This window comes from Pongo pygmaeus, chromosome 5 (assembly GCF_028885625.2).
Source record: "Pongo pygmaeus isolate AG05252 chromosome 5, NHGRI_mPonPyg2-v2.0_pri, whole genome shotgun sequence".
Classification (NCBI taxonomy): Eukaryota; Metazoa; Chordata; class Mammalia; order Primates; family Hominidae; genus Pongo; species Pongo pygmaeus.
In genome coordinates, this window is record NC_072378.2 from 150359446 (window position 1) to 150383455 (window position 24010).

Sequence of the window (24010 nt, forward strand, 5' to 3'; positions counted from 1 at the left end):
TCAGGGCCTCCATGGTCCGCCTCCAAGTGCAGCTTGGACAGCACCAGCAGCTCCTCCTTGGAAACTTCCAAGGGCTGGTGACAGCAGTGTCAGCCTAAATCTGGGGAAGCTGGAAGCCATGCCCAGCAGGAAAGGGAAGCAGAAGCAGAAAGGCCTGGAAGTTCCCCGGAAGAGGGACAGGAAAGAAGCAGAGCCTTTGGCAGACACACACATCAAAGGGCCAGTGCCAGATGCCTTGAACACTGAGCTCTGGCAGGCAGGCTCCCCCGTGGCCTTCTATGCCAGTTTTTCAGAAAGGACGGCTGCCCTGCAGACACTGAAGTTCAACACTAGCTACATTGACACTGACAGCAGCAACTTCCCTGAACATGGCTACTACCAAGCTGGAGTTTGGTGTCTCATTTGCAGTGAGCACTGAATTTGGCCCAGGGCCAGGAACCAGGCACCTGGTGTTTGGAGGGCTCCATCAGGGACCCTGATCTGTACCACTGGGCGAGAAGCACAGCAGCCACCTTTGCTATGGCTGAGCTGCGAAAGAGTGAGAGAGTGTGGTTGGAGTTAACCCAGGCATTGGTAACAAACAGAAACCAGCGAGGCACTGCATTCGGGGGCTTCCTGATGTTCAAGACATGAACCCTGGGCCCAGCTCTGATTGGACATCATGGACTTGCCCAGCTCTCCTTGGTCTAGGGCTCTGGCCAAGGATGGTCTGCAGATCATCCTGTTGGTCTATCTCGTCCCTGGAAAGCTTCTGTGAGAGAGTGTGGTGTACATGGTCTCTGTCTAGCATGCTGGATTTGGCTATTTCTCAATGACAAGGAGGACTGGACTGCTTTTCTGGGTGGGACCTGGTTCTGAGCTTGGTATGCCTTCTCAGACAGCACGGCCTGGACTCCAGCCCTTTGCCAAACTGTGTATTCTACAGCTGCTTTGGTGGCGTGCTCCTCCTGTGGATGGAAGCTTCTGTAAAGCACTTTAAGCCTTTCTCCTGCTTCCTATTCTCTTCTCCCTAATTGTTGGCTACAAAGTCATCTTTCCCAGGAGTCTTTAAGATGGAGGCGACATTTGGACAGTATTGGAAAGCAGTCTCCAACCACTAGAGGACAGTGGAATAAAGCCAACCTGTTTGGTCTCTATCAGCCAGAAATAGAGAAGAAAACCTGGTTGAGTCAACAAGAGAAAGAAAATCAGTATCTTTTGTTTCAGTTATTCCTTGTATTTATCTGTAATTTTAATTTCATATCTTTCTCTCCTTGCCATACACAGAGCAAACGCCCAAACATGCCAAATGTGAACCAAAATGTGTATGGCCTTCACCATTTTTACTTCCTCCAGTATCTTTGGGCCATCTGAATTCTTGTTAGCATCTCTAACCAGGAGGCAGGGGAGGACTGTAAAAATACCTCTCAATAATGATCAACCTTGGGGTAAAGCGATGCCCATAGATAGAGAGATAGATAAATAGATATAGATATATATGAGGTTAAGATGGAACATTTTGTGTCACATCAATTATATCAAAATTTAAAAATTAAACAAATAAAATAATAAATAAAAGGATTCCAAAGTGGGAGGGTGGTGGCAGCAGGTGTGGAAGGGTGTGTCACTTAGGAACAGGTGTAGAAGTGAGCTGGGTAGACTTCTGAGGGAAGAACAGTCCAGGCCCAGGGGAGGGTGATGCAAAGGCCCTGAGGCAGGGGAACAGGCCCTGAGAACCAGCAAGGATGCCAGGGATAGGAGATGAACGAGCAAGGACAGAGGCAAGGACAGCTGTGCAGGGCTCCCTAGGCCTCTGTGGTGGCTTTGGTTTTACTGAGAGGAAAGGGATGCCTTTGGAGGGTGGTATGGTTTGGCTGTGTCCCCACTCAAATCTCATCTTCAATTGTAGCTCCCAGATTCTCACATGTTGTGGGAGGGACCCAGTGAGAGATAATTGAATCATGGGGGCAGTTTCCCCAATACTGTTCTCATGATAGTGAATAAGTCTCATGAGATCTGATGGTTTTATAAGGGGAAACCCCTTTCACTTGATTTTTCATTCTGTCTTGCCTGCTGCCATGTGGGATGTGCCCTTTGCCTTCCATGATGATTGTGAAGCCTCCCCAGCCACGTGGAACTATGAGTCCATTAAACCTCTTTTTCTTTATAAATTATCCAGTCTCAGGTATTTCTTTATCAGCAGCATGAAAACTAACTAATACAGTAAATTGGTACTGGGAGTGGGGCGCTGCTATAAAGATACCCGAAAATGTGGAAGTGACTTTGGAACTGGGTAACAGGTAGAGGTTGGAACAGTTTGGAGGGCTCAGAAGAAGACAGGATAATGTGGGAAAGTTTGAAACTACCTCAAGTCTTGTTGAATGGCTTTGATCAAAATGCTGATAATGATATGGACAGTGAAGTCCAGGCTGAGGTGGTCTCAGATGGAGATGAGGAGCTTGTTGGGAATTGGAGTAAAAGTGATTCTTGCTATGTTTTAGCAAAGAGACTAGTGGCAGTTTGCCCCTGTCCTAGAGATTTGTGGAACTTTGAACTTGAGGGAGACGATTTAGGGTATCTGGCAGAAGAAATTTCTAAGCAGCAAAGCATTCAAGAGGCGACTTGGGTGCTGTTAAAAGCATTCAGTTTCAAAAGGAAAACACACATGAAAGTTCAAAAAATCTGATGATGGGATAGAAAAGAAAAACCCATTTTCTGGGGAGAAATTCAAGCTGGCTGCATAAATTTGCATAAGTAACGAGGATCCAAATGTTAATTGCCAAAACAATGGGGAAAATGTCTCCAGGTCATGTCAGAGACGTTTGTAACAGCCCCTCCCATCACAGGCCCAGAGGCCTAGGAGGAAAAATGGCCTGGCCCAAGAAACCACAAAATGGTTTCCTGGGTTTCCCCTTTCGCTTGGGTCTTATTTGCTCTTGTCTGCTGCCATGTGAGATGTGCCTTTCACCTTCTGCCATGATTGTGAGGCCTCCCCAGCCATGTGCAACTGTGAGTGATTTAAACTGTAAGTCAATTAAACCTCTTTTTCTTTATAAATTACCCTGTCTCAGGTGTGTCTTTATCAGCAGCATGAAAATGAGCTAATACAGAGTGTTTTGAGCAGAGAAGGGACAAGAGTGATTAGGTTTTAAAGGATCACTCCAGCTGCTGTGTAGTCAATGGCTTTCTGGTTATTTCCTTAAGATAAAGTGGTCTAGTAGGTCTCACCTACTAGAACTTAGGGAGAACTTAGCATTCTCTTGGGGAAGTTATATTGATTGAGATTTCTGGAAGCTCATGTGAGAAAGCCTGTGCCCCATGCCCCTGCCCACTCTAGGTTGATTGTGTCCTGTGGACAGCTTGGCAGTTCTGCATTTTTCTGAACTGTGCTGATAAAGCTCTTGGGAAGAAACCTGCTCATTGGCCTTCGCTGAGAGCCCAGTGTCTTTATCCCAAGAGCCACAAACTCATTAAAATCTTGGCACCTCACATCCTCTGGCCTGTGTGGGATCAAGCAGGAGAGGGCACTTGAAGAGCAAAGGCAGGAATAAGAAGACAAAATGTGAAGGCTGAGGACTGCGTGGTGATGAGAAGGAGGGACAGATGGTGGAGGAGGCCAGCACAGTGCTTGCAGGTTCAGCTGCTCTGTGTGGCTTTGCTACCAGAATGGAGAGCACTCAGGAGGAGCCTGGGAATTCAGTGGGTGGGGCTGCAGATCAGACAATAATTACAAAAGACACTTACTAAAGCTTTTCTATGCCACAGAAGCTATAAAAAATATTTTCTGCTATCATCCCAATTAACTGACTACTCTTATCAAGTAAGGATGACTTTAACCCCATTTTACATACAAATACATTGAATTGCAGAGAGGTTAGGGAGCTTCCTCTGGTCACACAGCAGTAAGAGGTAGATCCCATAAACACAGCACTGTAGGAGAACATGCCACATTATTTCTCTAGACAATCGGACCTGCTGATGATGCCACCATCCTTGCAGCCTCTGCCTGATTCTTCCATAGGCATGGGCTCTGCAGCTGGGGCTGAGGGTTTAGGGATTTCCCATCTCCCTATTATGCTAAAGATGTGGGTTCTGCAGCTGGGGCTGAGGGTTTAGGGATTTCCCATCTCCCTGTTATGCTAAAGATGTGGGTTAGGGTGTTTCATTCTCCCTTTCATTGATCTGTATAATTTTTGAAGATGGATGGAGAGATTTGGATTTGGGCTATTACTGTTATTGTATCTCAACCCAAAGTCCTCATTCCTGTGTTTAAAGGATTAATTTTTTTTTCCATCTAGTATTTTGGCTTTTCCATTTTGTTTTTGACAGTGGATTAGATGATCTAGTCCCCAGGTAGTGATAAACAGCAACTACCTGCTACCTTTATTATGTCTTCCTTTTGATGGGTGTTTGGGTTATTGTTAATTTTTGGTATGACAACAACACTACAATAAACACATGCTATTTGGAGCCTGTCTGCAAGCCTGGAGCTCACATGACAGTGCCTGTACTGTGTAGTAGGATAAGCATGTGGTCAACTCTACTAGAAATTGTCAATTATATGTCAAAGGAGTGATTCCGTTTATCCTCCTGACAGCAATGATAGAGAATCCCTGCTATTCCATTTCTTCTCCACTGCTTAATAATGATAGATCAAAATGTTCTCTATTGAGATTTCTTGTTCAAGCAGTTAGGAGAGTAAGTGCAGAATTCCATCAGTGAACACATAGCATAAGGTGTTAGTAGCAAGATCCTGAAGGAGGATCACCAGATGGAAGCAAAGCAGGAGAATATCAGGATCTGCTGGAGGCCTCTGGATTTGCTCTCCTGTTAGAAACTGCTGGTGGTCAAGAGAAAGAAGCAGAGGCGGTAGAGGTGGCCAACTGGAAGGAGAGATGCTGAACTGGGCCTCACTCTCAGGGGCTTCCTAGGAGCATCCTCAGCCTTGACACAGGAAACAAGTGTTTGTCCAAGTGACTGAGGGAATCCTGGGTCAGTCTTTCCGGGGCAACTTCTTTCCTGCCACTCCCCATCTCACAGCTGCCCTCACTAAGGATCATATATTTCCCTTCACCACCTACCCTGAAGTGCTGCAGCCAACCTCCTCCCTCCTTCATCACATCATAGTCAGGGCCTGCTACAGCCCATGGAAACTCAAGACTAAAGCTGGTAATGAGGGGTCTGCTCTTCCCTATCATGGGAAGGTCTAGGGAATCTCGGGGGAACCTATCAGTATTAGTCAATTTTCACGCCACTGATAAAGACATGCCAGGGACTGGGCAATTTACAAAAGAAAGAGGTTGAATAGACTCAGTTCCACATGGCTGGGAAGGCCTCACAATAATGGTGCAAGGTGAAAGGCACATCTCACATGGCAGCAGACAAGAGAAGAGAGCTTGTACAGGGAAACTCCCCTTTATAAAACCATCAGATTTTGTGAAACTTATTCACTATCACACAAATAGCATGGGAGGCCGGGCGTGGTGGCTCACCCCTGTAATCCCAGCACTTTGGGAGGCTGAGGCGGGCGGATCAGGACTGCTTTCATGGGATGGCCTCATAAAGACACGAGGTCTCACAGCTCAGGATATTCAAGACCAGAACTGATTTCTTTCTCATGGAGTCAGACCACCTCACTCTATAGGCCAGGATGTCTTGTGAGTGCGAAGCTGATGGACACAGCAGCAGATCTTGGCAGTTTGGCTTCAATGGATGGAATTTCCTCCTCTTTGACTCAAACAACAGAAAGTGGACAGTGGTTCATGCTGGAGCCAGGCAGATGAAAGAGAAGTGGGAGAAGGACGGGGATGTGACCATGTTCTTCCAGAAGATTTCACTGGGAGGCTGCAAGAACTGGCTAGAGGAATTCTTGATGCACAGGGAGAAAAGGCTGGAGCTGGCAGGTAACTGAGAACTGTCTTGAGATCTAATTACCCCAGTGTGAGTGTGTGTGAATGTGTGTGTGAGTGTGAGTGTCATTAGTGTGTGTAAATGTGTGTGTCATTAGTCTGTGTGCAAATGTGTGTGTGTGTGTCAGTGTGTGAGCGTGTGTCATTACTGTGTGTGAATGTGTGTGTGAGTGTGTGTGTGTGTGTAGATTTGTGTCTGGAGTGTTGTGAGTGTGTGATGTGTGTGTGTGAGTGTTTGAGTGAGTATGAACATGACCCCCTCATGGGGGGTGCCTCCTGGGGGTGCCTGTGCTCTCCCATCCTCCTCTCCCTTCTCCCTCCTGACGCCTCTTCCTCACTGCACCTGCTTCTGCCCCCCTTACTGTGGATTTCTCGCCATCCTCGAAACTGTAGGCATACTGTGTTTTGATCTTTCTCCTTAGTGTTCCCTCCTCCTAGGACCACTTTTCCTTTCCTCTTTCTTGGTCTGTTTCTGGAAATCCATCAAAACCACCTCGAATGCCAGCCCTGAGACCCTCCCCTCCCCCACCCTGGGCATCACCTCCTCTTCCGCCACAGCAGGAGGGTGGGCTGTGCTGTCGCCTTGCTTCCCTCAGCAGCTGTGTGAGCTCCCTGAGGACAGCGGACACCCCCTCTCCCTTCCTACCCCAAAACCTGTCCCAGGGGCTGCCTCATAGCGAGGGAGAGGGGACAAAACCTCTGCCTTCCAGGGTGACCTGGCTCTGCAGGAGCTAAGGAGGCATCTCCTCAGATTTGGGGCCTGGACAAGGGCTGTCACTCTTGTGTTTCCCTTTCGGCACTACCCACCGTGGCCCCAGGCACAGCTCAACCTAAAACCATGGCCACCACCCTCAGCTCCTGAAGCCTCCTCGTCGTCCTCCTCTGCTTCATTCTACTTGGCATCTGAAGAGAGTTCCACTGCAGAGGGAGAGGAAACTGGTACAGGCTTCCTGAAGGACAGGGTGACAGGGCTCACCAAGAGTCAAAAATATCCACGTCTGAATGAAGAATATGTATCATATGCGTTTGAAATGGCGGCAAAGACTCCCTGGAGAGATGAGAAGAATCCAATCAAGTTTGGTCCCGGGCTGTGGCCAATGAGAGTGGACGTAGTCAGGGGCGGGGGAGCCTTTCACACATGACTTTTCATGGTTTCGATCCTGAAACAGGTGAAAATATGGAGGTGAAGGAGTAAGGAAGAGTGGGGCCAGGAGACCCGGGGACGGTCACCGAGTATGCTCGCCAGATCTGTTGTGGGCCATGAGGGTCCGGAAACGCGAAACCCTGGCAGGGGCGCGCGGGGCTGCTGCAGTGACGAGGCAGTGGTTCTAGATATTTATCCAACTGTGTTGTCATAAGGATGATATTACAGGTGATTGCTGATTTCAACCACAGATGACTTTCGGGGAAAGTTGGCTCCTGAGGGTTTCAGTTTCCACCCAGCCGCGTGCTCTCAGGGTTCTGCGTGCTCCTCCCAGGGCGCCCGCTGCGCCCCAGTGCCGGACCCAGGTCCTACCCAGTGGAGACCGACGAGTGGGTGCCCCGCTGCCCACCGCAAGAGTTCTTTATATATTCAGGATACCAGTCCCTTACCAGATACATGATTTTCAAATATTTTCTCTCATTCTGCAAGTTTTTTTTTCTTTCTAAATGGAATCCTTTTTGAAGCACAAAAGTTTTACATTTGCATGAAATGAAATTAAACTATCTTTTATTTTGCCATCTGTGCTATTGGCATACAGTACTTAAGAAGCCTTTGCCAAATCCAGGGTCACAAAAATTTACTGCTCTATTTTCTTCTGAGACTTTCATAGTTTCATGTCTTAGGTGGACATCTGCCATTCATCTAGAGCTAGTTTTTGTGTGTGCTGTAAGGAAGGGGCCCGTCTCATTCTTCTGCATGCAGCATCCAGTTGTCCCAGCACCATTCACTGTAGTGTAGGATGCACCTGCCCAACCTTCTATCCCTCCTCCTGCACTTGGGGTCAGAAGTGCCTCCTGCCGAACGGTTCTCCCAGGGTTTCCACCAATGAAATCCCCTCATGTGAATCCCATGTAGGCATCTGCTTCTCAGAGGACCTGGATTAAGGAGTGGATTCACTGGAGGAAATTATATTTCATAAGATAGAACATTCTGAGAATAGCAACATTCGGCATACCCCTTACTACATCAAAAGTAAGAAATTGGCCTGGCGCGGTGGCTCATGCCTGTAATCCCAGCACTTTGGGAGGCTGAGGCGGCAGATCACAAGGTCAGTAGATCAAGACCATACTGGCTAACACGGTGAAAGCCCGTCTCTACTAAAAATACAAAAAATTAGCCGGGCGTGGTGGCACGCGCCTGTAGTCCCAGCTACTGGGAAGGCTGAGGCAGGAGAATCGCTTGAATCCAGGAGGCGGAGATTGCAGTGAGCTGAGATCGTGCCACTGCACTCCAGCCTGGGTGACAGAGTGAGACTCCGTCTCAAAAAAAAAAAAAAAAAAAAAAAAGGTAAGAAATTGCATGATTTGGTCATTTGGGTCCCACAATTCTTATGTCAACATAGCTTATCGGTGTTTATTTATTTTTTCTTATTTCTGTTGTTTTTGTTGTTTTCTTTGAGACAGGCTCTCACTCTGTCACCCAGTCTGGAATGCAGTGGCACCACCTCAACTGCCTGCAACCTCAAACTCCCAGGCTCAAGTGATCCTCCCACCTTAGCCTCCTGAGGGGCTGGGACTACAGGCACATGCTACTACACTTGGTCAATTTTCAAAATTTTCTGTAGAGACAGGATCTCACCATGTTGCAATGGCTGATCTCCAACTCCAAAAGTAACAAGTTAATTTCACATGGTTGTATGACATTATGTAGACTTTTAAAATTCTGTATAAATAATTTGGACAATACTGTATTATAAAATGTTTTCTTCAGCCACAGCTTCCTTAAAATAGAAGTGGTATTAAAATGTGCATTCGTCAAATCTTGAAGAAGTTTCAAATCTTTAGGGTGATTCTGACCTCTCATTTTGGTTGACACGATAATCCATAGAAACAAGTAAAGCGCCCACTGTGATCTGGAAGGGATAAGGAGGTGAAAGCATTGATAAGCCAAAGTGACAGCCTCTTTTGTAGACATGATCCTGCCTAAATTTCTCATGCCCCACAAAAGAGGGCACTGAACTCCCTGCTTCTCCAGAGCTTCATGCAGTCCTTGAAGCACTCTCTGGCTGTCTCTGCAAGTGGCTGAACAGCTCCTCCTGGTCTCTGTGGGGCTGCAGAGGCTCCAGGTCCCCATGGCTCAGGGTCCGTCATGCTCACCAGGTCCCACCAAGGGTGCACCCCAAAGTGGGTGGTGGAGGAGACCAGATGTAGCTCCTCCTGCCCCTACCCCTCTCCTGACTGGCCAATCTTAATAGGAGGAAGCAGTAGGGATGAGTGGAGCCACGGAGGTTGGTGCTGGAAAGAACAGAAATGAAGACCTTTGTCCAATTCTCCCAAGTTATAGAGATCCTTTGCTGAGTTCTAGCAGCCCTGGGGTAGTCTGATGATTGGATTCCTCCCACGTGTCTTAAACCCTATCGTATGGCAGCCACTGTGCTAGGTGCTGGGTTTATAGGTGGGTGACTGATGTGTCCAGTCCTCCAGGAACTTAGATTCCCGGGACAGAAACAAACACCCACGTGGCTGCTGCTGCTGATGTGATGTCCTTGTGGTGGTTGGGGCTATCAGAGGACAGAAGAGGGGGTGACTCATTCTGCCTGGGGAGTTGCATGGAGGCTTCTTGGGAGGTGGCATTGCAGACTGTTCTTGTAGGAATAGGAAGAAAACAGCGTGGCCAGGTGAGAGAAGATAGGGCACCCGGCAGAGGGACAAGCATGAAGAGGAGGCCTGGAGGTGCAAATATCATAGAACTTTGGGGAGCTGTGAGAAGTCTGTAGTAATGAACCCTCAGTTAGTAGGGCAGACTCTTTCCACAGGGAGGAGGGAATGTCAGGAGGGTAGATAGGGAAGGAGGGGCGGGCAGGAACCACCCTGGAGTCCCTTCTCTCTCCACAGCAAATCAACCAGGAAATCAATTCACCATTCATACATGCATGTTATCACACACACACAGACATGCACGCACAGTCTCTCTCACACACACTCACACCACACAGGTGTATACACATTCACACACACACACATACACAAATGCATGCAGAAATACAGACACAGACACGCACATGCACACACAAAGACACACATAAACACATGGGAGAAACTGGGTGTCATCTCAAGAGCTGTCGTGTTGGGCCCATCCTGCCCACTCACCTGTCACCTCGGGGGCTGTCTCCCAGCTCATGAAGGATTCCTGAAGCCATCAAGCAGGATGTCACTGTGTGATCTGAAACACTCAGACACCTCCTCACTCTGACCTTCCTTCCTGGTTTCCTTGGCTCTGGGATGAAACAGTGTCCTGCTAGTTTTCGCTGCATCAGAAGAGAAACCTCTCCGCTGGGGCAGAACTGCTGGGCCACCAGAGAGCACCCCTCTGCTCTTTGCCCTCAAGGCATCTGGATCTGCAGGGTGGGAGGAACTTCCCCAATCCTCAAAAATGCACTCTTTATGGATTCCTCATTCGATGTGATGTCAATGTCTTTTTTGTCTTGTCTGTAGCCCTTGACTGTGGATCCCAAGCTGTGTGCCAAGGAGCTCACGGCGCAAACTCACTGTGAGCAAACCCTCTGGGCTTATTGAAATATTTGAAAGATGAGCAGTGTCATCTGCTGGACAAAAGTAGGAAGTACTAGTCCAAAATATTTTATAGTTTCAACATTAGACTATGCACCATTACAGGTTATTGGTGTGTGCCACGAAGCCAGGCTAATTTTACCATTTTTAGTAGAGACGGTGTTTTACCATGTCGATCAGGCTGATCTCAAACTCCTGAGCTTGTGATCTGCCCACGTTGGCCTCTGAAAGAGCATTTTTTCATGTTTGTTGGCCACTTGCAGGTCTTCTTTTGAAAAGTGTCTGTTCACATTCTTTGCTTAATATTATTATTTTTTTTAATTTATGCTTTCTTTTTTTTCTTTTTTTTCTTTTATTATTATTATACTTTTAAGTTTTAGGGTACAAGTGCACAATGTGCAGGTTTGTTACATATGTATACATGTGCCATGCTGGTGTGCTGCACCCATTAACTCGTCATTTAGCATTAGGTATATATCCTAATGCTATCCCTCCCCCCTCCCCCCACCCCACAACAGTCCCCAGAGTGTGATGTTCCCCTTCCTGTGTCCATGTGTTCTCATTGTTCAATTCCCACCTATGAGTGAGAATATGCGGTGTTTGGTTTTTTGTCCTTGGGATAGTTTGCTGAGAATGATGGTTTCCAGTTTCATCCATGTCCCTACAAAGGACATGAACTCTTCATTTTTTATGGCTGCATAGTATTCCATGGTGTATATGTGCCACATTTTCTTAATCCAGTCTATCGTTGTTGGACATTTGGGTTGGTTCCAAGTCTTTGCTATTGTGAATAGTGCCACAATAAACACACGTGTGCATGTGTCTTTATAGCAGCATGATTTTTTTAAATTGGGTTTTTTGTTCTTGCTTGTTGAGTTGTTTAAGTTCCTTGTAGATTCTGGATATTAGAGCTTTGCCAGATGCATAGTTTTCAGCTATTTCTCCCATTCTACAGGCTGTTTACTGTGTTGCTAGTTTCTTTTGCTTTGCAGAAGCTCTTTAGTTTAAGGAGATCCTATTTGTCAATTTTTGGTTTTGGTTGCAAAAATTTTTGCTTTTGCTTTTGCTTTTGCATTTGGTTTGTTCACTATGAAATCTTTGCCAGGCCCTATGTCCAGAGTGGCATTTCCAAGGTTATCTTCCAGGATTTTTATAGTTTTAGGACTTACATTTAAATCTTTAGTCCATGTCGAGTTATTTTACTTATATGGTGAAAGGCAGGGCTTCAGTTTCATTCTTCCACACATGGCTAGCCAGTTATCCCAGCACCATTTGTTGATTTTGTTGAAGGTTATACAGCTGTAGGTGTGAAGGATTCTTTCTGAGTTCTCTATTGTGTTCCACTGATCTAAGTGTCTATTTTTGTACCAGTACCATTCTGTTTTGATCACTGTAGCCTTATATTATAGTTTGAAGTCTGGCAGTGTGATGCCTCTGGCTTTGTTTTTTTTTTTTTTTTTTTTTTTTTTGCTTATGATTGTTTTGGATATTTGGGCTCTTTTTAAATTCCAAATAACTTTTAGATTAGATTTTTCTAATTTTGTGAAAAATGATGTTGGTTCGATAGGGATAGTGTTGCATCTATAAATTGCTTTTGGAAGTATGGCCATCTTAGCTATATTGTATCTTTTAACCCATGAGCATAAATTATTTTTCCATGTATTTGTGTTGTCCCTGATTTTTGTCAGCCATGTTTTGTAGATTCTCTGTTTCCACACAAAATCTAGCAGAATCACTCATTTATTACTCACATCATGGAGGAAAAATGAAATAAGATTAATTCTCTACTGGGTAATACAAGAAAATTCTAAACTCAGCAGGTGTTTGGGAAATAGAACTCTTTGTTGAAATATTAGTACAGAGCAATAAATTACTGAGGAAATAATCATTAATATAATTTTTTCTTATTAAATAAAGAATTATCCTTCAGGACACGGAAAGAAACTCTGGAGGTCTGAAGTCTAACATGATCGTTTTGCTGACTGTATCATTTGGAAGAAAGAGGTCATCATTCAAAGAGTACTTGATTTTTCAAACAAAAGCAGAAGAAAGAAAATGTTGACATACCTTGTTTAGTCAGCCAGAACTTTAATTGCAGGAATTCCATCAGGTAGCACCAATAAAAAGTAACATAAGATGTTAGGAATAACCGCTGGTAAAATTGTTGACAGAAGGAATCAAGGCAGTGAATGAGCTATTGGGTCCATGGTGTCATCATGATCTGCTGGAGGCCACTGGACACACACAGTATGTGGTGGGCAGGTGGCCAGACAGAAGGGCGAGTTTGATCGAGACCCTGCTCACAGTCTCAGAGCCCACTGCACTAAAGGACCCGTTTTTCCCTTGAGCCCCAACCCTGGCACCTGCAGCTTGGAGCAACCTCTTTCCTCCTTTGTCAAATCACAGTGTCAGCCCAGGCCCTGCACCTGACCAGGGGATGGAGTGGAGGGGCCTGCAGGACTGAAGCTGGTAGTGATGGGCCAGCTCCCTCACTCAAGGCCCTCTTTACCATCTGATGAGAAGGCCTAAAACATGACGAGGGGTAGGGGGAGCCCATCCAAAGAGAGGGCTCTGTATTCCTGTGTCCTTGGCCTTGGGTGGGCCTGCAGGCAAATATTCCTCCTTCCCCGTCTTCCTCAGCCTCTCCTCACACTGCAAGCAGCACCCATAGCTCTGAAGGTGACTGTCCCTGTTCCATCTTATTCATTCCTGGTCCAGCCCAGTGGTGCCCGTGGACTTAAGCAGCAGCTCAGGTCCCCCGTGTCCGAGTCCACTCTGCTCCTGGCAGGGCCATCAGCGGGCTCAGGATCTGGGGTGTGCAAGAGGGTGATGGCAAGGGAGCTGCCTCAAGGTCTGGACTCGAACCCCATGGGTCCATGGGACTGACTTTTAAAAAATTGTTTTCATGAGCAGCCTCTACTCTTCACCTTCCACCTTAATTCCTGGAACCCAAGCCACTTTCTGTGGGAAGGCAGCCCTGCACCCCCTCCTTTTCAATTAGGTGTACCAAGGCTCTCCCAGCTCCCTCCTCCTGGGATTACACTCACAGCTGTAGGGACCAGCCCTACAGGGCCTGTGGGTTTTTCTCTTCGTGTGCAGAGATGAGAGATCGTAGAAATAAAGACACAAGACAAAGAGACAGAAGAAAAGACAGCTGGGCCCAGGGGACCACCAAGGTGTGGAGACCTGTAGTGGCCCCGAATGCCTGGCTGCGCTGTTATTTATTGTATACAAGGCAGGAGGGAAGGGTAAGGAGTGTGAGTCGTCTCCAATGACAGGTAACGTCACTCGAGTCACGTGTCCACTGGACAAGGGGCGCTTCCCTATTTGGTAGCTGAGGCGGAGAGAGAGAGGACAGCGTATGTCATTGTTTCTTCTATGTATTTCTTGGACTTCAATACTTTCACTAATTCTGCTACCGCTGTCTAGAAGGCGGAGCCAGGTGTACAGGGCGGAACATGAAAGCGGACCAGGAGCGTGACCCTGAAGCACAGCATCACAGGGAGACATTTAGGCCTCCGGATGGCTGTGGGCAGGCTTGACTGATGTCAGGCCTTCCACAAGAGGTAGTGGAGCAGAGTCTTCTCTAACTCCCCCGGGGAAAGGGAGACTCCTTTTCCCGGTCTGCTAAGTAACAGGTGCCTTCCCAGGCACTGGCGCTACCGCTAGACCAAGGTCTACTAAGTAACGGGTGCCTTCCCAGGCACTGGCGTTACCACTAGACTGAGGAGCCCACTACTGGCCCTGTCTGGGCATGACAGAGGGCTCACACTCTTGTCTTCTGGTCACTTCTCACCATGTCCCTTCAGCTCCTATCTCTGCATGGCCTGGTTTTTCCTAGGTTATAATTGTGGAACAGAGATTATTATAACATGGGAAAAAAGAGTAACACTACAGACTAATGATTGATAATATTCATATATAATCATGTCCATATTCTATGTCTAATACAACTATTCTTATTTTAAGTATTTTCTTTATTATACTGGAACAGCTTGTGCCTTCAGTCTCTTGCCTTGGCACGTGGGTGGCTTGCAGCCCACACATATCTCTCTCTTAGCCTCAGAGATGGAATCCCCCTTCCCTTGTCACACCTCATATAAAGCTACCATGATGCACCTAACCCAATTAAGAGGACTGCCCATGTCTGAGTTCCTGATGCCTGCAGGCCACACACCCTTCCTGAACAGAAACCTGCTCTGAATCAGGCCTGAACTTGCTAAACCCTCTCAAGCTCAACAGACCCTGAGCCTTGGTATGGCACCACTGCGCCTTTCCCTCTGGCCTTTGATGGTGAGAATCCATCAGAACTCAGGGCAGAGCTGCCCAAGTCATTTCCAACAAGCAACACAAGGTCTCATTCACCTGTCTCATGTCAGGATGAGAAGGTCCTGGCCATAGGGAGGGGTGGGACTCTGGGAATTCTCCATCCCTGTCCTCCCCCCTCCCCCACCTGCCCCTTTCTCCACTCCCAATTCTGCCCCCATACCTGTCATTCCAGAGGACTCTCCTCAGCAGCCAGGTAGGATGAAGCAGGGGAGGATGAGGAGGAGGCTGCAGGGACTGAGGGTGGTGGCCATGGCTTTGGGTCAGACTGCCTGGGGCACATGAGGAGACACATGATGAGGAGGCAGCAAAGGATGAGGGGGGTGGCCGTGGCCCTGGGTTGGGCTGCGCCTGAGGACACGGCGGGTGGTGCTGAAATGGAAGCACAAGAGTGACACCCTTGTCCAGGCCCCAAATCTGAGGAGATGCCTTCTCAGCTCCTGCTGACCCAGGTCATCCTGGAAGGCAGACGTTTTGTCCCCTCTGCTATGGGGCAGCCCCTGGGACAGTTCCTGGGGTAGGAAGGGAGAGGGGGTGTCCCTTGGACTCAGGGAGCTCACAGAGCTGCTGAGGGAAGCAAGGTGACAGCAAAGCCCACCCTCCTGCTGTGGCGGAAGAGGAGGTGATGCTCCAGGGTGGGGGAGGGGAGGGTCTCGAGGCTGGCCTTGGAGGGGGTTTTGATGGATTTCCAGAAACAGACCAGAGGAGGAAAAGAAAAGTGATTCTCAAGAGGGAATACTAAGGAGAAAGGCCTGAAAATAGTGACACGCGCAGTTTCGAGGCTGGTGAGAAATCCACAGTGCAGGGAGCAGAAGCAAGTGCAGTGAGGAATAGGAGTCAGGAGGGAGAAGGGAGAGAAGGATGGGAGAGCACAGGCACGCCAGCACCCCCAGGAGGAGCACCCCACGAGGAGGTCATTTTAACATAAACGTGTATACTGGGATGATTGAAGCTGAACTCAAGAACTAGTTTCTTGAGATCACCATTTCTGATCTCATTCAAGATCCCCATTTCTTTTTCTCCTGTTACCTCCTGCACTTGGCTCCAGGGTGCTGTCCATGCCCACCAAGAAGTCCTCAAGCCATCCTGTGCAGTCTCCCATTGAGATGTAATGGAAGGGCATGGTCACATCCTTGTCATTCTCCCACCTTTCTTTCATCTTTCTGGCTCCAGGATGAACCGTTGTCCACATTCTGTTCTCTGAGTCAAAGAGGAGGAAGACCTGTCCATCGAAACTGAACTGCCAAGATCCACCGCTGTGTCCGTTGGCTTTCTGCTCACAAGACATCCTGGCCTGCAGGGTGAGGGGTTCTGCCCCCATCATAGAGAGATGAGCTCTGGTCTTGACAGATATTGAGCCCCCATCCTGTTCCCCCTACAATTTCCTGGTCTTACTCGCTGTGCCACATCCTGGTCTTGCCTCTAGACCACCTGTGGGGTGAGATGACCTTCCTATTTGTATTTTTACATGAAAACTATAAATGCCTCTAACCTACCACTGTATCTGCTCCCTCCTGTCCTGGGCCATCTGAAACTTACCCCTGGGTGTGTAATTCTCCAGCTGAATGTCAAGCAGTTGCTCTGTGAGCATGTCCACCACCTCTCTCAGTACTGGGTTCTGTGCTTTCCAGGCCTTGGTGACATTTAGTTTCTTCCCCAGGGGACTGATGGGTGTGACTGTCTTGTTGCCACAGTCATACTGAAGAAAAGTCTTTTTATCCAACTGCCCTCGAACCGCACACCACCACGGTCCAGGTCTGAACTTAGGGATGATGGTGATGTCATAGCAAAGAGAGTGAGGGTCTGTGGAGAAAGGCAGGTGAGGGGTGGGTGGGGAGAAAAAGACTCCTGTTAGCCCTCCTCCACACTGTGTCAATAAGAGGACGCCTTTTGCGGGCTGGGCTGGTCCGGGAAGGAGTGCCCCCTCCAGAACTGTGGTGTCCACAAGATTAAGGCGAGTGCTCACCCCTTGCATGAGGACAAGGAGGAGGAGGAGGTCTCTGCCTGCTGAGAAACCACATGTCCCCGGACATGTCCCACTGCCCCTCTGCCCCATCAGTCAACATATGACCTTGCTAGAGAGGTGTCAGGACTGCTAGAGGAGGAAGGGCCTGGATGCCAGAGGATCTTCAGCAGCAGCCCACGTGGACTGTGGGAGGTGGGAGAGGGTGTGGGTCCACCCCTGAGGATGCTGGTGCATGGTGGAACAGAGTGAGGATGGGACCCCTTTGGATAAAGAAGAGTTAATTATCATGGTCACAGGATTTAACATGTTGGCAAAGCCCCTGGTGATGGCATGCATCTGCTATGAGGAGGCCTTCCTGAAACCTTGACAAAGGGATGGTCCACACAGCAAGAAATGGAAAATCTGAGTCTAAGGCAGGTAGTAGAGGGAGGGATCACAGGCTCAGTGAAGTGCCCATGCCAGAAGGGTGTGAAAATCCAGAACAATGTCCATCCACTGTGCTTATGGGAAGCCTGGAGGACTCCTGTTTACCCAGCATATAATGAAGGCCCCATGAGAAGGCACCAGAATGGAATGAAGCTGAGGGATGCTATTGCTGAAGGCCAGGGTTGGGGGTAGGAGATGCTCTTCCTGAAATGGGCTCCCAGAGCAATGGGATGAAAAATTCTGAAATTACAGATTCCAGGTAGATGTTGTCAACTGTCGGGAGCAAGGAGGGTGCAATGATGGAAATGATTAGAGAAGTCACAATGCCAGCTGGGGACCTCAGGTATACAAAGTTATGCCCATGGCTCATAGAACAAAGGGGCCCAAGGTCCAAAATAGATGGAAACCCAACCCGGATACTGCTGGATTTAAATAATTACAAGAAACAGAGATAAAACAAATGATGGGTGACCAGGAGGCTGAAAGTAGCCAGTCCTTCAAGAACAAGGCTGCTTTGCCTAATTTGCAGAATAAAGCCACTTCTCAGACCCTGAACCCATGATTAGAAGAAGACACCAGTTTCCAGTGAGGAAGGACCCTTTAATCCCGCAGCAAGTGCAATGACTCTTTGTGGGCTTCTCCAAACGTATTTATGGCCACTAGAGTTTGCTGTGAAGGGCAATTTTATAAATATGTAAAGGTGTGCAGGAATATATTCTCCATTTTAACTACTCAGCTCTGCTGTTGAAGCTCAAAGGCAGCCACAGGCAATCGATGAATGATGAGCGAGGCTGGACCTGCCTTAAGTGCTCAATGACCCAAGACCCCCCTAAGATCCTAGAGGTACATGTGGTTCCAATGTCTAATTGGAGAATCACAACATAGATTCCACGTGAATGTTCAGAGGCAAGGCAACGCCACTCACAGCAAGGAAATCTCAACATTAAAAAGTGTCTCCTGTAGAGTACTGTGCCTTGGCAGAGATGGGGCCTTTTGCCATGGAAGGGCCATGACCATGTAGCCTCAGACCTGCCCATTACGGGTGGGCTCCTCACCCTCTAGGTCATTAGGAAGAGAGGCCTGGCAGTGAGAAGATGCAGGTGGTTCTCCTGGGATGGGCAGGAGCAGGGCCACAGGGAACCGGGAAGCTGCACAAGCAGTTGGCCCCGATTCCCAGGACACCACGTGGCTGTACCCCCTTACCCTCAGCTTACACTTCAGGTTTCAGGGAAGGTCACTGATGGCCCCTGTGGACCATAGATGCCACTCAGAGCAAAGGAGGGGAGAGTAGACCCTGAACCGTGGGACCCCCCACTCCCATCACATCCACACCACCCAGAAGCCACGGGCAAGGTAGGACCACCTTCTACTCTCCAACTGACACCTGAGACACCACTTGGAGATGACACCATAGGGGATGGGGTACTATTTGCTGGTACACTGTAATCCCCTCATCTGGGGTCAGCAACCTAGGACAGGGTCCAAATCTGGTCCCCCCTAATTTGCAGGTTGCCATTGCCTGCTGTTGCTCTACAAAGGGACAGGACTGGACACAGAGATGGAGAACCCAAGGCCTGCAAAGATCACAGGGCATCCTTCCTCCCTTTCTAGAAAGGGTTTGCTGACCCCTGTCTACACAGTGACTATTCTCTATGACGCCGGCACCCCAGTAGGAAGAACAGGCAGGTCTGGGCCCCAAGGGCAGAAGTGGGCGCCTCTACTCACCAGAGTTCCCAGGCTCATCCTGGAGGAAATGGTGCTTCCCATCCCCCCTGCACAGGTTCTGTGGGGAGCTTGGGGTGTGTTTGCTGGGGTGTGTCCTCAGGCAAGAGGCAGAAGGTGTCACGTGGTGTAAGAGGTCGTGAGGGCCCCTTCATGGATGGGGAGACCTCTGGGGTGACCAGCTGGGCTGAGGTGGGGAGTGAGAGGATGTTACCTGGGTGGTGGCAGTGGATGGTGAGGGGAGGGTGGGAAATGTCTGCTGAGCCCCTGAGTGCAGGTGAGTGTCTACAGGAAAGTGTAGGGAAAAATTAAAGGGCACGCAGCCCTGAGGGTGCTGGAGGGTTTGTGTGGTTGAGAGCGGGTGAGAACAGAGCAGGCTGGTGGCTGGTGGGAATGTCTGTGATTGTGTCCCTGTGCAACCCCACTTCACCCCTGTCCTGACCCCAGCTCGGGTTCCGGGGGCTTTGGTTTCTCCTTCCCGAGGGCGGGTGGGACTGCCGCGCTGCACTAGGGATCCCCGCTCCACGTCGCCCTCTGCAGCCCTCTGGCCCCTCCACTCTCCGGGGGTTCCTTTCCAGCCTCCTCTCTGACCGGCTCCTCCCTTCGGAGGATAAGTAGCCTTGGGGAGCGGATCCGGCGGGAAGGAGACGCGGAGGGAAACTGAGTGGGGGCGCAGTCCGGGGTGATCGCACGGGTCCTTCCAGAAGCCTCCCCTCCTCTGAAGACCGCAGTCCACAGCCCCCCATGGTTGGCCTCCGCCCCGCTTAGGCTCCATCCCAGAACTCACCGGCCAGCCCCGTCCTGCACCACCCAGACAGCAGGAGCAGAAGCGGGAGGCGTAGAAGGAACGCGGGGCTGGCGGCCGCTGCCATTGGGGAGTTGGATCGCAGGGGACAGCAGAAGCGGAGCCCAGCCCGTGGATCACCTGGCGGCTGGCAGGCTGTCTGAATGCAGCCCTAAACTCTAGAACGCCTTCTGCCCTGCCCCTCGGAGGAAACACACCCCCTTTGCCGCGCCTCTAACCAATCAGGTGTCTCTCAGCCAAGTTGCTCAACCAAGTCTACCCCACTTTCTATTGCAGCGCTTGCACACTTCCCCCTGCGTCAGTCAATCAGACTTTGCTGGCTGCCTGCCCGGGACCAGTCCTGCCAAAGTCTTCTTTCCATGACCCCGTCATGTAATCATCACCGCAATTTTTTCATTTTGTATTAATCCAATGTGGATACCGATGCACAGAAAGGTGAAGAAATTGCACAGAAGTGTTCAGCCGCGACAGGGTCTCCCTGTCCTCGCCTAGACCTGCGGCACCCGCCTTCCCTCTCCCTGCGTTGCAGAGTGCCCCCCTCCCCGTCCTGCGCGGAGACCCAAGCCCAGTCCCATCCCGGCGGCCGCATCCCAAATCCCGAGTGGACGTGGTTACAGCCTGTGCTAGGTTTGTTTGTTTGTTTGGTTGGTTTTTCTTTCTTTTCTTTTTTTTTCTTCGTGACAGAGTCTCGCTCTGCCGCCCAGGCTGGAGTGCAGCGGCGCGATCTGGGTTCATTGCAACCTCCGCCTCGCGAATTCAAACGATTCTCCTGCTTCAGCCTTCCAAGTAGCTGGGACCACAGGTGCGCGCCACCAAGCCCGGTTAAGTTTTGTATCTTAGTGGAAACGGAGTTTCACCATGTTGCCCAGGCTGGCTTTGGACTCCTGGGCTCAAGTGATCAGCCTGACACGGCCTCTCAAAGTGCTGAGATTACGGGAGTGAGCCACCGCGCCTGGCCCGGGGCTAGATTTTATTACAGAAGCACCAGGTTTTCAGAGGCTTCAAAGAACATATTGTACACTAAACAATTAGTTAAGATAGTAAATTTTATGTTCTACTTTTTTCCCAAAATTAAACAGCTTTAAAAATTATCTTAAAAATGTATGCCTTGCTGGGATCTGCCCAATGCGGGTTGGCAAAAAATTCTCTGCTCATTAAAATCTTTGCATTTTAAAGCAAAGCATTGAAAACCTTGTCTCTAAAATCACAACCTATGAGACACCTTGCTGATTTAGAAAGCACATCAGATAGATTGGCCCTGAGCTCCCCTTAGAACAACGCCCCACCAGGTGTGGGGATGGCCCAGGGGACTCAGCAGAGCAGGTTCAAATGAAAGCTCCCCATAGCTACTAACTGCCAGCGCTTGCTTTGGGCCTGTTCCCCCTGGGCAAGGACCAGCCATCCTTCCAAGCTGGGCACAAATACCCCCTCCCATGTGAAGGAACACATGAAGGAACTTAACTTCCCACATGAAGGAACACCCTCCTGCTCCCTGAGGCCTGGATCCACAGTAATGGAGCGTATCCGGATCTCCCTGTGTGACAGCTGCTCACACATTTCTTTGCTTCTCTACTAGAAGCATGAAGTCTTTGAGAATATACTAGATCTGTTTACAGCTTTTGAAGGAAAAAAGCCCTAGTGGCCTACTGTTGCTCAATTAGAATGTGATCAATTGTGTTTCCCATGGGAGCAGGAGGCAAGGGAGGGGTCTATGCATGCGTGGAGCTCACTTTGCAGCACACCCATCTGTGGCCAGCCATTGATGCCTGGATCCATGGCTTCACCCACACCTCTGCTCAGTCCCTGGATGGTCCCTGCAGCCATCCTCAAAAGGAAACCCCAATTGTATCCTTGTCTTAATCATCATGAGGGCATCTGGAAGTGGTGGCAGAAGCCAGAGAGAGGTGAAGGTCCCAGTGGTTCCTGGTAGCTGGGGAGGGCTTAGCTTAGGGTGAGGACTGGACAGAGCCCCTGGGTCCCATTCTGCCCCCAGCCACTCAGGCAATATCCTTGTTTCCCCTTCTCTCTCAGCCTCTTCTCACCCTAGGAGCTGTACCCAAAGCTCTGAATGAGACTGTCCCTGCCCCGCCCTATCCATTCCTGGTCCAGTCCAGCAGTGACCTTGGAACTCCAGGAGCAGCTCAGTACCCCTGTCTCCAAGTCAGCTCTGCTCCAGGCAGGGCCAGAATCTGGAGTGTGCAGGAGGCCAGATGGCAGGGGCATTGCTCCAGGACTGAGCTGTATTCTCAGAGGGTTCCCAGAGACCTGGCCTCCTACTCGTATACAGTCTCTTCAGTCAGCCTCTGCCTTAAAGGCTGTGACCCAGCCACCTTCCCTGGGAATTAACTCCAGCATTTTCCTCTGGGTCGTCACAGTCCTTGGCAGCCTCTCCTTCCTGGGGTTACACCCAGTTTCTCTGCTCTTCTCCAGTGGATAGAATCTCCTTCTCCTTGACACACAGCATCTGGAGCCACCAAACTGCTGCCCCACTCAAATGTGCGGACCGCACATGCCTGAGCTCCTGCTGTCTGCACACCACGCACCGTGGGGGTTCCTTACGACCAGAGACACAGTCTGAAACAGACCTGAATTTGCTAAACCCTCTAGAGCTCGACAGGACCTGAGCCTTGGTATGGTTCTGTGCGCTCCTCCCAGGGCGCCCGTTGTCCCCGAGCTCTGGGCCTGAGTGCTGGCTGGCGGAGACCGCACAGTGGGTGCCCCGCTGCCGGACGATGCCCCTGGGCTTCCAGATCCAGAGCCTCGGGACAAAACTGTTTTAGGAAGACCCGGAAGGACTCGCCGGTCGCGGCAAGGGACAGGCGGTTCCTGACACAGGAGGAGCCAGGAAATGCGGGGCTTGGTGGGGTGAGGCGCACAAGGTTCCTACTTCATCCTCGCGGGGACTTTGCCACCGGCTCAGTGTGGAGGCCTCACCGTCCCGCTCGGATCCGTGGGGCTCCGACAGTGTGGCCCCTGCGAGGACCCCCAATCCTCCTTGCCCCGGGGCTGCTGCGGGAGGGCGCCCGGGACGCACTAGGTCCTGAGTGTCCAGGGTCCGGCAGGGGCTTCCCGTTGTCGCCTCCCCGACCCCGCCGCTCGCGGTCCAGGGCTCCTGGTTTCTCCACTGGGCTGGGGGCCCCGAGCATGGACGTCGTGAGGCGGAGAAAACCTTGGGATGGGTGGAAAAGAAGGATTGGCGGGAGGGCGGGAGAAAGGGAGAGGAAGGAAGCAGGTAAGGCCGGAGAACAATGAGAACTCCCACCACGAAAATGGGGAGAGGGGGACACGCGCACAGTCCCCAAACTCCACCGACTCTCCGTCTCCTGCTCTCTGCCCTGTAAGGAACACAGGCCCCACCCCCTCCACCCTCACTGTGTTTGGGATCAGCCATTTCAGCGGGATGAGGCGTCCTCTTGTGGGTGCGATTGGCATTTCCCTGAGGGCTGTGAACACTGAACACCTTTTCCTGGGCTCACTGCCATTTGCATTCTTCTTCCGATGCCAGCAGGCAAGCGGAGGTCCCCAAACGCCGGTGGGACCTCGACTCCAGCCAGTGTCCAGACTCTTGATATTGCCGGGGAAATGAATTCAAGAACCAGTAGGAAATAGAGAAAGGACGGAGATTTATTGTAAAAGGCAAGTACCCCGTCAAGTAAAGGGAGTGCAGGGGAACTCAAGAGAGAAGCAGGTGCAAGTTTGGGGCTGCCACCTTTCTGGATTTCTTTAACCAAGGAGTGGAATATTCATGAAAATTCCTGGAAGAAGGTAGAGATTTCTCATAACTGTGGTGCCCCGCATTTTTACACTAAATATAAGTGTTCTCAGAACTGCTCAGGAGCTGGCTGGTGTATGTTTAGTATGTCAATCAGCATGTAATGAGGTCCTAGGTGAAACCTAGGTCAAATGCAGGGTCTTGTTGGGTCCAGTCATTCTTAGCCAAGGACCACAGGCTGTTTTTCGCATCTTATCAGCCCAGAGCCTCTGCAGATATTTCAACAGATTTCTTGTGCTAGTCACCTGAAAGTGCTGCCTAAAATTTTCTGCTTTTGCGACCACCGTGTGTATACCTGCCTTACTTTGGAGAAATGTCTATTCAAATTCCTTGCATATATTTAAGTTGGGTTATTTCACTTTATAACGTTGAGTTGCAACATTATATATTAT

The 24010-nt window shown here is 49.7% G+C and overlaps 1 protein-coding gene across 2 annotated transcripts; it reads right to left on the minus strand.

Moving 5' to 3' along the window:
* Nucleotides 1-13742: 13742 nt before the first annotated feature.
* Nucleotides 13743-19990, minus strand: LOC129038684 (UL16-binding protein 2-like). Of its 2 annotated transcripts, none has more exons than XM_063667106.1 (5): nt 19829-19990; nt 16467-16730; nt 15957-16127; nt 15091-15299; nt 13743-13935 (listed from the first exon to the last, which is right to left on the minus strand). In XM_063667106.1, the coding sequence occupies exons 1-4, from the start codon at nt 19911-19913 to the stop codon at nt 15094-15096; spliced, it is 726 nt and encodes a 241-aa protein (XP_063523176.1). In that variant the 5' UTR covers nt 19914-19990; the 3' UTR covers nt 13743-13935; nt 15091-15093. The 2 variants fall into 2 exon arrangements, with proteins under 2 accessions (XP_063523176.1, XP_054347969.2); XM_054491994.2 differs by having other exon boundaries at nt 15957-16238.
* Between the last annotated feature and the right edge of the window lie 4020 nt (nt 19991-24010).

Bases quoted from the DNA above. Each gene is read 5' to 3' on its own strand.
- LOC129038684 (XM_054491994.2), bottom strand. From the start codon at position 19,913: ATGGCAGCGGCCGCCAGCCCCGCGTTCCTTCTACGCCTCCCGCTTCTG. The intron at 16,731-19,828 runs GTGAGTTCTGGG...CTTTCTCCACAG, and splicing joins GTGCAGGACGGGGCTGGCCG to ACCCTCACTCTCTTTGCTAT. The intron at 16,239-16,466 runs GTAAGTTTCAGA...TGATGGGGGCAG, and splicing joins GGAGAATTACACACCCAGGG to AACCCCTCACCCTGCAGGCC.